This window comes from Cyrtonyx montezumae, unplaced genomic scaffold (assembly GCF_038088225.1).
Source record: "Cyrtonyx montezumae isolate F1298 unplaced genomic scaffold, pur_monq_1.0 scaffold_1, whole genome shotgun sequence".
Lineage (NCBI taxonomy): Eukaryota > Metazoa > Chordata > Aves > Galliformes > Odontophoridae > Cyrtonyx > Cyrtonyx montezumae.
The window spans coordinates 23,300,404-23,318,029 of record NW_027071825.1 but is presented as its reverse complement, the minus strand read 5'-3'; the positions used below and the strand labels follow the sequence as shown (position 1 = coordinate 23,318,029).

The 17,626-nt window shown below is 42.0% G+C and overlaps 1 protein-coding gene across 1 annotated transcript in view; it reads right to left on the bottom strand.

Moving 5' to 3' along the window:
* The window catches only part of KIFAP3 (kinesin associated protein 3), a 60,390-nt gene extending 51,854 nt beyond the window's left edge, over window positions 1-8,536 (bottom strand). Inside the window, exons 1-7 of the mRNA XM_065743966.1 lie at window positions 8,439-8,536; window positions 4,543-4,674; window positions 3,694-3,848; window positions 3,050-3,105; window positions 2,364-2,505; window positions 1,665-1,764; window positions 370-494 (exon numbers count right to left, since the gene is read on the bottom strand). Of these exons, the coding sequence (XP_065600038.1) occupies window positions 370-494; window positions 1,665-1,764; window positions 2,364-2,505; window positions 3,050-3,105; window positions 3,694-3,848; window positions 4,543-4,674; window positions 8,439-8,470 (742 nt within the window). The 5' untranslated portion in view covers window positions 8,471-8,536. The remainder of the gene's footprint in view (window positions 1-369; window positions 495-1,664; window positions 1,765-2,363; window positions 2,506-3,049; window positions 3,106-3,693; window positions 3,849-4,542; window positions 4,675-8,438) is intronic.
* Window positions 8,537-17,626: the final 9,090 nt, after the last annotated feature.

The window sequence follows — 17,626 nt, the reverse complement described above, 5'->3', positions numbered from 1 at the left end:
GAACACTGTCCTTAGAGATATTCCATCAGTGGGAAGAAATTATCTCAGCAACAACTCACTGACATCTACAGTGCTTTTTTCTTTTTCCTATTCATGGCCATATTATACAGTTCTTATTCAGCAAAAATGTTCCCAGGGCACACTGCTCATACAATATACACTTGTGTTGTTTAATAACTTTAGAATGATCTCTTCAATAGCCCAAACTTGTCACTTACAGTCTTTTCCATATCTATAATTACATTTTGCAATTGTAGCAATTTTTACTGCTTTCACAGAAATTTCTTTATGCTAATCATGTGCAACTCCACAACAGCTATCAATATGAGTCAAGAAACAGCAAGGTGGCCCAGCCCACACAAAGGATATCAGCTTTCTTCTTTTTAGCAAGTTCTTCCTGCCAAAGCTCATGTCTCTTCAGCTCATGGTCTATGATATTCATACACAGAGCTCCAATTTTGTAGTGTGTGATTATACCGTGAAATTGAGAAAAACTACATTGAAGAAAGAACACTCGTGAGGAAAACAGTAAACGCAAATAACCTGAAAACTGTTCTGACCCCTAGGATAGCAAGGTTCCAATGCTACACCATCTAATTATCATTAAACAAGTTTTCAGAAGCACAAGAATACTTTTCACATAGACAAGTTGACACAGCAAAACAGCTTCCTCCTCTTAAAAGTTACTATGGCAGTAAACGCTTCAATACATGATCTTAAAAGGAAAAAGAGAAATAAATGTTTGTGGGGTAAATAACTCCCAAGGATGGTACTTCACAAAGAAATAGTATAGATGATGGTATATTTTGAGTAGTTCTATATAGATAGGATACAAATAAAACAAAAGAGAGGATGGCTCACCTTCAGGATGTCAAGGCTCTCAGTGGACTCCACACAGGAGGGATCTCTGAGAAGAGATCCTTCCCTGGTGGTGGTCAGCCCTTAAATGAGGTTTGGGAGAGGTGGAGCCAGGCTCCACCCCTTCCACTCACACAGGTATATCACCTCCACCTGTGCGCCCATGGCTGACTTGGTGCTCACCTCAGGTGACCAATCAGTGGTTCAGGCCGTGATTCAGCAGTTCCCATACAATGTTTCATATTTTTGATCTGATATTATGGTCCCAAAGATAAATTCTTTTCTTATGGGATGAAAACTCAGCATCTCTATGTGTTGTCCAAAGAATAACAATGTATTTTAATTTTTAAATATACAGGAGGCCATTTTCCAATTACCTCCACTTCTCATGCTATGAGAGAACTATAACAAAGTCCTAAAATCAAAGTGCAATGGCAAATTGTAAGCAGGGTATGCTGAAATGCTGGCATATCCCAATAAGAGTAAGCACTAACCTCAGGTTTGAATAATGGTTTTTAGCCTATAGGACATGCTGAAGGAAACAGAAGATGGCAACATTTCATCTTACCTACAGGTCAAAATCCTTACTAGCTTCTTCCCAGCTTTACTACACAGTACCACACCAAGGGCGTTCTTTCTGTGCTTCAATTTCATCATTTAATAAGTGTGCTTTTAACTCAGCAATATTTTGCCCATTTCAGTAAAGTTCCATAGTGCAGTGCAAAGAAGAAATGAAAAGTAACTAAGCAGAGGAAAAAAAACAACAACGTTCCTTATGTTCCTATATGCAGAGACCCTGAACTTACCTTGAGAAGCAGAAGAAAATATATATTATGTTGGTAGCAAGTTCCACGCTTTGTTTCCAGTCTTCTCGCAGCACTCTAGCCAATGCACCCAGGGCAGTTTCTAAAGCAAAACAAGATTCAGATGAGCACCAGCATCTCACATCCTTCATTTACCTTGAAAGACAAAGTCTGAATACACTTTATTTTGCACAGCCAGAATTCTGGTTTTAAAATGAATCCATAAACAAAAGGAGTGTGCTACACTAGTGAAATAGCTGGATGGCATATCCACAGTCCATTTATTTTCTTGGAAACTTGACATCTATACACATATAAGACTACAACTTTTGTTTTCCAACTATCTACAGTCTTAATCTTCAGGATGCAACCCCACATTGTTTTGGTCTTTTTTTTGTCTCCAGTACCAATGTCAATTTAATAAGATGAGAAAATAACAGCTGAAGTTGAACCTGAAGGATTTCTGGTCCACCTACAGACAGTCCGAGTTGCACCCACTTGTAGTGAGATCTAACTGGAGGCTGACAGCCAGTTTATGACTAACTGAGAAGCACAGCCTAGCATATTATTGAGGGCAAGCATAACATTTAACTATAGCATAAGGCAAACCACAGAAAATCTCAAATGAAGGGTATACTGCTCTTCCATCAAGAAAGCACCATAAAAGCAGCATAACATTAAGAAGTTTCAAACCCTTGTTACCATTAATAAGCAGTTCTTCCAGGTTATCAGGATTCCGAGCCAGCTGCAAGATGAGGGCAGAGCCACGCACCTTGTCAGGAATGTCCTCATACAGTAATTCAATGTACTCATCCATGTCATTGATATTGGCAACTTCATCAATCTGAAAGCAGCCACAAGCAACGGTTTCACAGATAAGAGATGACAATTTAACAGGACTGATCACAGTGTTTCTCAGTCACAAGGCAAAAGAATGCAGAGCTTTGAGTTAAGATATTTGCAAAGAATAAAACAAAAAAAAAATCAACACACAGAATCACTGCCAACGAGCACCAGGAAATCTGAGAACACTTAATTACAAAAAACAAAAGGATGCTCAGACACGACTCCCTGCATCCTGTCCTATGTTCCAGACCTCACTTGCTATCCTGCTGCGTGCTGTAGATGGAGGGGGAAGTACAAAAGTCAAGTATTTTACCCTTTATGGAGATGATTTTTTTTCCATTGTGCAACATGCCTAAACCGAGTTCTTTGTTTAAAAAAATAAAATAAAAAACCCACACAAAACCAAACAAGCAAAATGCCAAAAAAACCTCATCGCCACACAGAATTAAGCATTTTCCCTCCCCATTTATATAACCATTTCTTTTAGTAGTAATTTTTTGGTTTCTTTGTTTTTGCCATTCTCATCTAACACCAGTATTTACCTCCATGCCTTCAAATGGTGGTGGATCTTTTGGCTTACTGGATTTCTCTTTCTTTTCTATAATGAAAAGACACAGTTGCAGTTAACTTATACATATTCATAGACCAAAACACATTTATTCCCATACATACATTCTGGTAAAATGAAGCCCAAAGTCCTTTTGTGACTTGTTAGACAGCTATGGTGTGTCAAGTTCCTGAAGCTAAGGGGCAGCAAGAAGAACCCTCAGATGCCTCTGACTCCTCAGTATAAATAACCAGTTACAGCCCAGCAACTGGGGAGACAACATTATAAACTTTAGTGCAAATCTAGAGCAAAGAAAAGCTTACTTCTGCTGTAAGAAATCTTGACAGCTTTGATTCTGCTTGCACACTGTGGCAAAGCTGCCCTGTGGTAGGCCAAGATGCATATATTTTGCTTGTGAAAAATGACAATTTTAGCTTCCACTTGCCCCCCACCCTCCTGACATCACTTCCAGATTGTCATTTTTTTCCAAGTGTGGCTGAACTACACATCTTCCCATTTTCAACTCGGGAGCTTGTATACCAAGCAAGTGAGGACCTCAGCTAAAGAAAACCTCAAACAGCAGTTTTTCTAGCACCAAAGGACTCCAGTTTCAAGCTACCTAGTTCTTGAACTTTTTACCTTTTCCTGCTGATGCATCTCTGCGATTCTGTAGATAGTATAACAGCTGTTCTACTTCTGCAAGTTTGGAGGGGTGAATGAGCTTGCATTCTTCAACCACCTTTCGAGCCAGGGAAGCAACATCTGTATTTGCATTGAGACTCTTCAGCCGAATGCTGAAACAGTTAGAAAGGTCTCTTCTCAGATTTTAGATCCTTGTACCTTGAGTTCTTTGACTTAAGCATGCACAGTCATGAATTCACTGTGCCACAGTTTGCATAGGTAATATCGAAGCAGTGGTTCTTTACAATTACAAATGTCAGGTAATTGTCAAACAGATTTTACAGAGCACAAATGCCCATCAGCTCACAACCACAGTAATTGCAGCTGTGTTAACAAATCCCTCATTATCACCTTAGGCATGCAGCAAACAAGATGTTACCAATAATACACTCCTCAAAAGTACACACGGTTGCAAAGGACATCAGCACAAAAAATCTAAAATTCCACACAGCTAAGAGCTACACAAGGAAGATTTCTGCAGTGCCTGCAAGTGCCTAGTCAGGAGCACCTCACAGTTCTGACATATCTACAATAACAGTCCCATAAGCAATGATCAGTAAGAAATCTCTGTGGGTTTTAACAACAGGATGGAGCAAAAATGAACCCCAGCAAATTGCAGTGCAAGTTACGCTGATTCATCTGAAATAGATGAACATGTCTGGCACCTTCAGAAACAGTTTAAGGATTCTTTTCATCTATTCCTTTTCTTACATGCACTCACACAGGTAGTCACTTCAGCTCAAATTATCAAAAATAATTCATGACAGAGATAAAAAAAAAAACAAAAAACTTAGAAGTTGACCTTACATTTTCTGACACTCTTTGCGCTCCCCCAGCATAGGGTCACCTGTCTCCCCCAGAATTGTTGCTTCCACTTCATAGTGAACAATGAGGGCTTTCTCAGATGGATGCACGTCAATGTTGCCTCCTTTTACCTTCCTGAAGAGGAAAAAATAATTTACCAATTAATTTAAAGGCTCAAAAACCATGCCAGAAGATAGATCATTGACAACAACCTGCTTCCAGTTCTATGTCCTTACCCAAGCACTATCCTCCTTCCACACCGTATTTCTTTATTTCACACAGCTGTATCAAAGCTTACTCTTGAGTATTGCCTCTTATATGTACAAAAACACCCAAGCCATTGGCCATTCTTGGTTGAAAGAGCATTAATTTTTAAGACTCATGGATCTCTTAAAGAATTACAACAAAGATGCTCTTCATGAAAGTGAATTTCTCAGATGCTTCATTAATCAGTACTGCAAAATCTTCTGCTAATTGATCTAGTGGTACAAGTACTGCCACCTCCAAGTGGGAATTTTTGCTCTAAGGCTATCTTAGTAGGATTAGCTAAACAAATTATTTGTAATTCACTCATGGTAGACTTTTAATCTCAAATTTACTATTCTCTTCTGAAGCACAAACCTCTTCACTACTGTTCCTCACCTCACAATGTTTGTTGCCAGGCTTAGGGGAAGCCCAGACCAACAGCTGCCATCCACAGGTATAAATCCAGCACATCTACCTGCTTTATTGCAAGTACAGGTATTTGGGAAAAGCATTCACCAAGAAAGCACTCTGGGTTTGTCACTGACAGAAGCATCTGCCTTGCCTGCTCCCTTATGCCAGCAACAGCATGGCCGTGCTGAGCTACAAAGGCCACATTCTCAAGTGACAACAAAACCACATCCATAGAATGCATTTATACATCTGTGTTTAGTGGTAAGGCTGACACTTATCTTCTCTTCCTAAGTACTGCCAACAGAGCATGTACAGCTGTGTCATTAACCGAGCTGCTAAAGCACTGCAGGTGAAAAAACACTTGTAATGAGAGTTGTTTTTTTTGTTTTGGTTGGCTGTGGTGGTTTCGTTTTTGCTGTTATGTTTTTAAACTGGCTTATGTTTTATGAGATTTATCAGTGACTTTGCAAGCATTGTAAGTGAGGCAGCAGCTAGTGGTGGCACAGGGTCAATTAGATCGAGGAAGATTTGTTATGCCTCACAGAGCTAAAAACACTAGTAAACCTGGATGCAGCCTTCAGTGTAACCACTCAATAGAAAAAGTCTGGAAAGCATGCCTTCCTTCATTCAGCAGTTATAGTGTCTGCTTTTCCTTCTGTAGAGATGCAACTGCAAAAAAGTACCTGCTTCTTGAGATATTCACAGCCATCCAAATAACCCTGCAAAGGACCACTGTGGGAAGGAAAGCACAGATCAACCACAAGCTTTACGAAGACGTAAAGCTACAGGGCAAATACAGCTCACTGCTAAAAAACAGTATCCTCCTGAGGAGACTGGAGCAAAACTCCATTTATTACTTAACATTTTTGAAGAGTTTGCATTTTCTTTTAACAGTATTTTGGAGCAGATGTTTCATGTCAAGTTATTCTCATATAAAAGCCTCATGAGGTTCAGTCTTCTGGAGCAAAAAAGCCTGGGAATCTATTTCAAAAGAAAACAGCATCCTCTCTCTACTTCTAGATGTATTTCCCTCATATTTACACCTATCAGAAGATCCTAACCACAAACCCTACTCCAGTCAAACCCCTACTAAGTGACAACTAGGTCATGCATACATATATAAAGAAAAGGATGGGACAAGCAGGCCTGAAGGAGGAACTAATCTGAAGTAACAACTTATCACTGCAATAAGAATTCGATGTACCCATGGTTTCCCTGCTCAGCAGTCACTTTGGTTCAGCACAAGTGAACCCCTTCACAGCCACTTCCAGCAAGCCAACAGAAAACTCAATGTTTCAGGCAGAGGGACATTTTCCATGTGTTACTCAATTAAAGTGCTATGTAAAAAGGGAATGACAATTTCTAGCTATGAGCAGGGATAAAAATGAAGGCAAGAGACCTCCTTTTGGCAGCAGTAAGCCACTGATGAGCTTAGTTACTAGCAAAATCTCAGCCTAAGACTGCTTAAACAGTTATAACATTTCCTGTTGCTTGTTTCTTCTTTTCCTTCCTTAAGAGGGACAGATGGGTAAGCTAAAGAATGTACAGCTGCAGATATTTTGTCCTTTCATCCTGATAGCCTGGAAGTAGCTCCGTGAGGGTGGTTATGTGATTCACAAATCAATTCACATTCAATCTCTTTCTCTGAAAAGTCTTACATCACAAAATGCTTAAAACCTACACTGAAATGCACCACACAGACAGTAAAACTGTGTTCTGTTTGGAGACCACAGTGCTCAGAATGCCAGAACCAAAAAATGTACCTTTGTTTAAAGCCCTCCCCCCATCCCAAGAACAAACATCTGCTTCATTGATTTTTCTACCCATCTTGAGTTTGCAAGCACCTAATAACTTCATAAATCATCCGAATAGACATTCTGGTAGAAGCAGCAATGGACACATTAGCTTGTCCTCCCCCCATCACTGCCTGCTTTGTCAACCAGATCCTATTCTATCCAAGCTTTGAAAGGAAGAAGGCCTTTCCTACAAAGGCTGTGCCAGCTGAGCTCATATAACTAAAGCTGGTGTATGAATGCCCTTTACAGAACAATTTCTTTGGAGAAAAAAGCAAAATCAAACTACCCTAATTAAAAGTGGCACAAACCATGCATGTGGATAAAGCTGAAAATCCAATAACAAATCCTAGCATGTCTGACACGGTGGGAGGGGGACTACGCAAGGAGGATGACAAGGGGAAACAGATCAGAGAAACATGGACTTGCACACAAGCATGTTAAATGTTAAACAGCAGAGCAGCTGTTAAAATGATGCTTAGTGCAGTGATAAGTACAAAAGAAAGAAGATTCCTGCAAGGTCGTGCAAGATAGCACAAACAGAACATGCTAAGCTAGAAATAGGCACTGCTGTGAAATCACAGCTGTTTCCTTACAGGCAGCCCTTCGATTTTTACCTGTTTCCACATTTACTCAACAGCATTAGTGAGTGTCAAAGATTACCGAGAGGTTTCTTTCCCCAGCATTTCCAATTAAGAGTCTCAATACGTGACGTAACAGGAAAAAAGCAAAACCCAGGCAGCCTAAAAGCGTTCCACAAACACTGTTTAACAGCACAGAAAAGAAAGGGAAAAAAAGGACAAGGATTCTGTCAAATTCAAGAAGAGATGGATAACATCACCCACATAGTGGGAGAAAGCAACGCTGGATACAGATCAAATCTAAAAGAGGCCCTGGCGCCATGGCACATGTGGAACTGCCAGTTAGTGCTCCTGCTCTAAAACAACACTGACCCAATAGTTCCTTAACCAGACCCTATGCTAGAGTCAGACTGGTCCCACTGCCACACAGATAAAGGAACCATTCATTCTTCACATCCTTAATACCAAGCGGAGATCCCCTACTGTACATGATAATGATACAGTGGTAACCCCTTAGGATCGCTTATCCACCTGCTATCTTTCTCAGCCACCCCGTGCACACCTTCCCCTCCACATTCGTCCTCCTCAGACCCCCTTCCTACCAACATAAAAACAACCTCACCCACCACCCCCACAGCTGCAGCCTCTTCTTACCTCCCCTCCCCCACCTCAGCCTGAAGCACCACATCCTCATTCCCCATGCCACCCCACCATCCCAGCAGGGCACCCCGCAGTACCTCAACACCACAGCTTCCCGCGCCTCAGTTTCCCCCCCCCCAACAACCCACTGCTCCCCGTACCGCAGCCTGCCACCCCTACAGCCCTCACTACCCGCTCTCCCAGCGCTCCAGCCAGACCTCCCGATTACCTCTTAAGGTACCGGGCGTCCTCACCCTGCATGGCGGCAGGGACGGCTCGGGCAGGGCGCGGCACCGCAGCGGTGCTGTTACCACGGTGAACGAGAGCCCCGCCCCATGGCCCCGTCAGTGCGCATGCGCCGCAGTATCCGCCACCGTCTGCGACGGGCGGGTGAGTGCGCATGCGCAGTGTCGTAACCTGGCTGCGTGTGGCGGGGCATCCCCTGAGGCGTGAGGTGGATCGCTCCTCCGGTGTTTGGTTTTAAAAAGTAGAAACGCTTTTTTGTGTCGCTGAGAACACCTATCTTTACGCAAAGACCGTAATTAAGTTTATTTTTTTCCCACAAAACGTGGCTAGGTGTCCTTAACCAGATACGCAGAAGCACCGTGCCACCCAGCAACTCTTCATGTAGGAGCAACACCCACCCGTGTGTCACGGTAGATTTGTTTTTCCTATTTGTTATTCTTCCTATTTGTTCTCTTAATTTAAACAAAGCGATCACAATGGTAATCCAGGTTGATGCTCAGTCTAATTTTGAAGTTGTTTCCACAGTCTGCAATGAGCTGTGTGTGCTTTTGGCATTTAACAAGCCTGTGTGCTTGAAAACCTGATTGAATTTCAACATCATCATGAAAAAAAGATTCAACTCGAATAACAAAATTGCTTTCCTATGGAAAATGTGTTCAAATAGATGACTATTAGCGTCGGTATTTTAGGCAATTATGCTATGCCACTGTGTGGGAACTGTTGAATCACGGCCTGAACCACTGATTGGTCACCTGAGGTGAGCACGGAGTCAGCCATGGGGGCACAGGTGAAGGTGATATACCTGTGTGATTGGAAGGGGTGGAGCCTGGCTCCACCTCTCCCAAATCCCATTTAAGGGCTGACCACCACCAGGGAAGGATCTCTTCTTAGAGATTCCTCCTGTGTAGAGTCTACAGCAAGCCTCTCTCATCCTAAAGGTGAGCCACCCTCTTTTGCTAGCTATCTGTGTACTATCTATATAGGTCTACTAAAATATACTATCTTCCATAGTATTTTCATTGAGTACTATCCTTGGGGGTTATTTACCATACAGCCACCTGGAGGGGCAGAGGTGATGTTGGTTTGTTGTGCTGTCCCACAGTAAGTAGTTGAGGTGTGGAGGTAATAAAGCATTGGGCTCTAAGTTTGCATTAAAATTGGGGTGAGGAAAAGCAAAATCTGATATGCAATGTGGCTATCTGGTGCAACTCTTCTTGCTTGAATGGATTTTTGGGATGTGGTCAAGATGATTCTGGAATGTTGTTCACACACGACCACAGTGGTGAATACTGGGTACTCTTCCTGTCTTGGAAGTGAGACTTGACTGAAATGAAAACAAGTGTCTGCAGAGAGCTTGATTTGTGTTTTTTACAGTATCAAATATCAATGCCCTCCTAAGCAAATGCATCAATTCACAGCTCATTTAAACAAACGAGAATTAGCTGAACGTTTCCATTGTTTCAGTTGTTAAAAAAATAATGCTTAAACATGTGAAAAGAAGCATGCCTCTTCATGGGGATGTAGAGTTTTCTTTAAACTAGACACTACAGAGCAAAGTTCTAGCTCTTAGCTTATTTAAATCATATTGCTCAATCCTGTGAGAGACCTCATTTGATGGCCTTGTACTCTTGCTCACTCGGTTGAGTGATACTGAGTTAGTGGTAAAGTGACCTCTGCTACCTTGAGCCCTAGTGCTCTTCAGCAGCAGGAGTGTCACAGACACTGTGGTTGCACCTTTGCACAACCCTGCAGAGCAGGAATACAATCTCCAGGTTCAGCCAGAGCTGGTGATGTGGAAAAGCAACCATCTTTGTAGATTTTAAGTGCCTATTGTGAGATTTTTAGGGTTGCTACACATGAAAAAAAATACCACTTAACTTGTATCCTAAGGAAGGCTCATCTAAAAAGTGTTGGAATTCATAAAATTTACTACAGTACTGCTAATTACCTTCTTTTTCCCCTAAAAGGTCAACATTTTAAGAGAGAATTTTGCTGCAGGGCATGCACAACTGAACAACAGATTGTGTGTTTTCAGTGTGTTCTCTATATTCTCTAGAACTTGCATATCTGATTTCTGCTTATTTTCTGATGCACAACCTGAAATGCCATCCCTATCCAATGAGCTGATTATGTTCTTTCAGTTTTTTTCATTTTAACTACACTAAGGAAAACAACTTTGATATCAAACTGAGCGTACAATAGTGGACAGACTGTTAATATTGTCTTCTGGGCCACTGTGAGAGTCAGATTTCTTACACAAAATTCCTTTTCCACCAACATCAAGGAGAGTTTTATCATTGAACCCAATGGGGACAGAATTGTACCTCTAAAAGGTTTATTAGATGCAGCAGGCAGAAAGCAGGCTCATAGCTATAAAGGCCATGACGTTTTATGGTTCTGACTCTGCAACCACTCAAGCACATGCTTAATTTTGCCACAGTAATAAAGTGCCAGCTTAAGTGCAAGGAGTCTCCTTTGCACTTGAACAAGCCTACATTTGATCATAAATCAGGAACTCATCCTACCTCTAAAGAAAAGGATTGAGTATGATCATCAAATTTTTTGCTCCCAAAAATGCCATTGTTTAGAGTTTTTATCAAAAAGACATGAGAGAGGGCGAAGGAAGAGCGAGAAATGAGTACCTTAACTGAAATACTGTCAGGTGTCAGTTGACTTGAAATGAGTTACTCATTCAGATACATTCAAAAGGGAAATTTCAGTTTGCAGCAGTTTACTATGAATCTCACAGTGACTTTTTCCTTAGAAGAAAGGGAAGATTTTACCGAACACTTCATGAGCAAAATCTTTTCCATTCTTTTTAATCAAGGCAAGTCACTGCTGTTGCAGATACCAAAAGTCATGCTATTAGTTTCCATTTAACAAAGGCACATGAGAAACTTAGCAGAAACAAGGCACAAAGAAATGCATTTAAGCGAGATTATACTTGCTTTTAGGTCTGAATTAAAATTTTAAGCACTTAACCAATGAAATAACTTTCCTTAGGACTCATGATGAGAAACTTCCCCATTATTATCAGTCTATGTCAGCAGTAGATACCTATGCTTCAGCTTTAATTGTTTCATAGCAAATAGTACTAGAAGCAGCCTCTTTCAGTCTATACACTTCCCCGAACCAAACAATTTGCACCCATGTTATTTTTTATCACTAGTGCTGTATTTAGTGATGGACATTTTTGTCTTTGTGGGAAATCTGTTCCAATGATAAACTGCCATTATTGCAATGAAACTGTTGGGTTTTTCCTTTTTTTTGGTATCAAACCTACTTAGCCCACGTTTGTCCTGAAGACAAATGTGGGTACAGTACTTTAGGAGAAATCTTTCCCATATTTCAGCTGAAAGTAAGAATAGGTGCAGCAGAAATGCTAAGTCACAGCCTGAAGCCGTGATGGGGCACCTGGTGGGAAGGCTGGGCCAACTCGGGAGCTCAGGTGCATACAGTGCACCTGAATGACTCGATGAGGTGGAGCCAGGATTCACCTCTTCCCAGACCTCATTTGAAGGTTGGCAGTGGAGGCAAGGGGGTCTTGCTGGTGATCCCTCTGTACCTGAGGTCTTCTAGGAGTAAACAGGTTCTTTCCTTTGTTTCTTTGTCTGTGGCTGCTGTATTTGAGTTTATCTTCACTTGCTGCAGCCTGGGTTTTTGCTACCCTGCTGTTACTGCTGTGCTTTCTATCACATCATAGCATTATAATAAATAAGAAGGATGACTTCATGTTTTTATGGGGATGAAGCAATCAGCTTTGGGTGTTGGCAGATAGCGACCCAAAATATTTTTCCTGCTGAGATTCCAGAAATGCCTCTGCCTAGAGTAGATACGACTTGCTGGCAGCCTGAGCTCTGAGGTGTTGTGTGCCTTGGTGCTATTCTTGTCAGCTCAGCATAGAAGCACATGAAGAGGTTGCTGGTTGGGAGATTGTATGGGGAGCCTGCAAGAGACCATTTGTACTAGAAAAGGATAGTGGCTGTGTCCAAAACAATATGTATGGCAGGCAACAGAAGGCAGGAGAGGAAGAGGGGAGTGTGGGGACAAGAATATTTCTTCACTGTCCCAGCTGTAGTTTTCAGGACTCTTGAAAGTACTGGAGGAAGGGAGAATCAGGCCCTGGTCCAAATAGCCATGGTTAAGGAAATAAATGAGCCCTGGAGTTAAGCTCTGGTAATGACCATTTCTCATGAGCTTCTGGGTTATAATAATGGAAGCTTTACAGTGCTTTTGAGCTGTGTGTTGAAAAAACAATCCTTCAGCTTTCAAATAATTTACTTACCATCTGTGAGCTGTTTAGGCAATTTGCTTGTTTAGCTTTCACCATTTAATTTTGTTATATATGCCTTTCCTTCATTACACCTCCTACACGTGCGTCTGTAAAGGCAAGGAGTAGTACATGGATATGTAACTCAGAGGATTTTCCAGTGCTTAGGAAACACGGTTGTCACCAGTGTGCTTTGAGGGCAGAAAGGGATAATGCTAGGTCTCTGGAGCCCATCCACAGACTGTAGTCATTTTCCTTCAGTGACCTGTTCTTCACACGGGGGAGTTTTAGACAAGCATAAGGTGTAAAATGCTTAAATAATTGGAGCTTTGTCCAATGAAACACCAATATTGGCATTTGTACAGCTGTCCGGGTTTCTTTTTGTGCTTTATGTACCAAACTCAGTTTGCTGTTGGATTTCAGATTTTTAAGTTAGCTTATTAAGTTGTCCTTAGATCACCTAACTCAGCTAAGTATTCTAGCTCATGATTTGTAAGACTTCCCTGGAACCCAAGGGCGTATCAGTTGTCACGACAAAGCACAGCAAGCTGAGTTAATTATTAGCATTCCAGCATGTCCTGGGCTTTATTGGCTAATACTGAAGAATCCCAGAAGAAAGAAAGCACTGTAATTTTGCCAGATCCATCCTGCATTTCCTATAGTTTTGTTTTTGAATTCTTTTTGTATATATAATATTGTCTCGATGCCAGTGCTCGTGGTCTCTTAAATTAAAAGCATTCCCCATAAAGGGGATTACAGGATTAAAAATATTACTCATAAAGAGCATGTTGATCCTCACTGGGAGGATGATAGACTTAGAAACATCAAATTATTGATGTCACAAAATAAAACTAATTTAGGAGATAGTAGTGCATTTTTACAGCAGAAGTGGGGATGTGTTAGATTTACAAACTGTAAGAGCTTTCCTTCCCAGTAAGCTCATTCTTCATTTATCATTTTATAATAAGAAAACTCCATATACTTAAAGTTAGTCTCGTACAGATGTCACTTGCTAGCTTTCTTGCTAATCCAGAGGAAATATTATCCTAGTGGTCCCTGAGGACTAATGTCTAGGTGTTGGATACATGATAAACTTACTTGAAGCTTTCTTGGTGAGATATAGTACTCTGGAGACAGCTGTGGATTTAATTTTTCAAGCTTTAGTACAACCTAACCCTTTAAAAATAAGATTTAAGTTTCCCTTGTCAGATCACTTAAGAGTTTCTTCTTTTATTTTACTCCTTTTGTTTTTTCCCTCCTCTGCTACTTGCCCAGACTTCTAATCCTCAGCCTCTGGAGGAAATCTTAACCATCTCCAACTTCTCATGTTGTGATTATTTTTTGGTTCTAAAGGAAAACACACACTCATTTGTTTTTTGAACAGCTTTAGTCTGCAAGCTCAGATAGAAAGTGCTCATGCAAAGGACCATGCAAAGGAAAGAATTTTAAGTCTTTTTGGTTTCTATTTTCAATTCTAAACAAAGGTGTTCTTTGCAGATTTTTGAGCCACTACTCCATGTAGGAGGTATATTACACAGGTTGTGTTTGTAGTCCCTGCAATTCATGTTCACAGTATTTATGCTGTCAAGGAGTGGGGCTCGATATATTTTGGGGTTTTTTTGCCCCTTCATATTTGCCACTTAGTCATCCAGAAACTGAGTTTAATGTTCCAAGGCATGCACAATATTTAACTGCATAGTTCCTGCATTGTGAAATCATACCTAACTCAGAGACAGTTTAAGGATGAAGGCCACTCAAACCAGCAATATCACAGGTACACTCTGGAGGGCTGGGGCTAGTATTCTCACAGTACTTCTGATGTAGTAAAACTGCTCATAGCTCCTGCTACCCACTAATGTCTAGTTCTGGGGATCTGTGCTCCCTGGCTTCTTCCAAACATACCTTCATAGGACATAAAGGCGGAAGAGATTGTCAGGTTTGTTCCCCTATTTCAACCTTTCCCTTTCAGCTTGCTTTCCTTTGGCTTTCTCAGGAAATGAATTTTATCCTGTCTTGCCTATCCCTGCTTTCATCAGATCTCTTCTTCCTCCTGCTGATAACTTCTTGATGTATTGGCCAAGTGCAGTCACCATTGAAAGATGTGTATAGAGGCTGAAGGTTAATTGAGTTTCTTGAGGTTTGTGCAATCTGGCTGCCAGGTAGATGAGAGACACTCATGATAGGGACTCCACTGAGGGAGAGTGAAGCAGAGTTCAGCTGTTTGGCAGCACTAAGGGGTCAGTCACCTTTTGCACAATAGCCAGACAGCCCAAATGAATGGAGTGGCCAGGCTGTCCCAGAGCAGCTCTAGAATGGCTGCAGCACAGGCAGTTTCTTTTCCAGAATGCATCCTTCACAATAGGATGGCCAGTGGGAGTAGGTATGGGGGGTTACTTCTGGTAGAAGCAGTGAGATGCAAGCAGTGTGTGGCTCTGCAGCTCACAGAGCAACACACTTTCTGGTTGAGCTTTAACAAAAAGGATGTTCAGCACTGCTGCTGTGAAACATGCTGCTCTACCAGATTGGGAAGTGCCAATCTAATGTTTACAGTCCTAGCCAACAGCAGTGAGGGATCCTCGGAGCTCCAGATGTGAAAGCCTGGACCTTTATGCCTCTATAATAAGCCATCTCCATCCCTAGCAAATAAGAGAAAATTAAATGACTTCTCTGAATCATGGCATGGCCACATAACTTATTTCTGCAGATCTTTTGTTATCCATTGTACCCTTTACTTCCTCAGATTGGGGTTTCTATATTTTTGTGCCGTTCACACTACAGGGAAGGGCTCTGTCTCCCCCTGGCATCACCATCTTTATGTGGCATCACATCCTTGGTGCGTGCTCTGCTATTCCCAGAATGGGAGCCTTCATGCCTGGGCTTTTAAGAGTTCAGGAAAATGCTTGGTCTGGCTGTGAGGAAGCAGCATGTGGATGCTAAGGATCAGACATAGCATATTTCTCAGCTAATAGGTTTAGACTGCTTTCCTAGGCATTGCTGCCACTTGTGGCTAGAGATGAGATAACCAGTCAGGATGCTTTTTGGTCTGAGCATATGGGTCAGCCTTACGTGTTAGGTAGAAAGGATCCAACTGAGAGGAAGTGGGAGAGGCATGTTTTTCTGGCAGTGCTGTGTGCAGGAGGAGCTTTGATGGTGTGGTTTTACTATCTTTTGCTTTGGAATTTAAAGTAAGGCCTCCTTGAGAGACTTTTTACCGAAGTGTTATTGGCAGTTACATGCCGGAGCTGCAAGAGACTGTGTAGTTTATCTCTCGCTTTCCCAGTTCTCCCACAAATTTTCTGTATTGTTTTTTGTACTGCTTCCTGAGTGTGCAGCATCCTCTCTATCCTGGCTCACCAAACCACTGTGCCCTCCGGTCACTCCTTAAAACTCTCTCCTTATGTGCAGTCCACAGTGGCAGAGACAGCCAGTCTCCAGACCTCCTTCCTCCCTGCTTAAAGAGCTGTGCCTGCATTCTTAAACGCAGAGCTCTGGGGGAAGTGAGCTACGCATGCACACACAGGGCTACAGCTAACTCGATCCTGCATTTTCTGAAACCCACTGCACTCAGCCAGAAGGAGGTTTTTGTTAGCTTTTACCTAGAAGAAAGAACTTTATCTTGCGCTCAAGCCAACAGAGGGCAATATACACAAAATACAGTACGAAGAAGAAATGCTTTTATAAGATGAGTGTAAGCGGCCCAGCCCTTACTGTATCTGGAGTCACATATCACAGTGAAAGGCGGCATTCCACGCTGGACCTAAAACCTTCTCAGGCTCCATCAATTAAACCACCACATATGGGGTGGAAGAGACTCAGCAAGGGACTCTCACTAGGGTTCAATGAAAACCAGATGTTGTGGGCACAGCTGTCATGCTGCTTATCAAGAACAACAGAGCAGCCCCCGCTGAAGTTGAGGAGCCCTGCCCTTCCTTCCCTCCAGCCCCAGCATTACTGAGAGTCCCTAACCAGATCCAAATAAAATCTTCACAACCAATGCGTGTGGGAGTCCTCCCCAAATGTCGCTATTTACGTTAGCATACTGTTTATGGATCTCCAGATCAGGGCCCCACTGTGACTGTCGCCATGCTTGAGATGCAATTAGGCAGGCTTCATGCCCACCGAAGAGCAACTTCTCCCACTCCCTTAAAAACATAATTTAGTGTTGGCACCAGAGCTAGAAGGATTTGAAGAACTGTATTCCCTCCATAGGGATAAAGCTCTGGCCAATTTCATTTATATGCATTACAATGTGTTTACCCATAGGGCTCACATGCTGTGTTTTCTTGCTTTAGATGGAAGACCAGATTGCTAAATTCCAATTGTATAAATGATAACAGACTGCTGCTGTGACTGTACCCACAAAAGGGCACGGGAATTGTGCAGGATATGCCCTGAAGGGTGTGAGTCATCCTGACCTACAGTCAGTGAACTCTGCTTTGGAAATGTGATTCAAAGAAAGGATTTCTCTTGAGAGATCACAAGGCCTACTCCAGGAATTGGGTCTTCGCCCAAGGACCTGCTTTGCTGTCCATTTTCTTGGATCTTTTTGCCATAGAGTGATTCTGTGAGACTGACTAGAGGTGACTACAGACTTCATCAGTCAGACATTATTGAATTGCTGTTTCCCAGCTTTATACCCCAGTGCTGACATACACTGATGCTCTGAATAAGCCTGGCTGCAGCAGTCAGTTCTAAAGGTTGCCACCTGCAGTCCAACCTGCAGCTGTCCTTCACTGCCCTCATGACTGTACATGTGCTCTCTGCCTGTGCCTCCTCTGTCAACATGATCCTGTGGTTTTCAGGGACTTATGAAAACTTATTGTCAGAGATAAAACAAAAATTATTTGCTTTAACCACATTTCTTTCTGACATTGTATGCCAGTGGTGAGCATGAGGGAGGA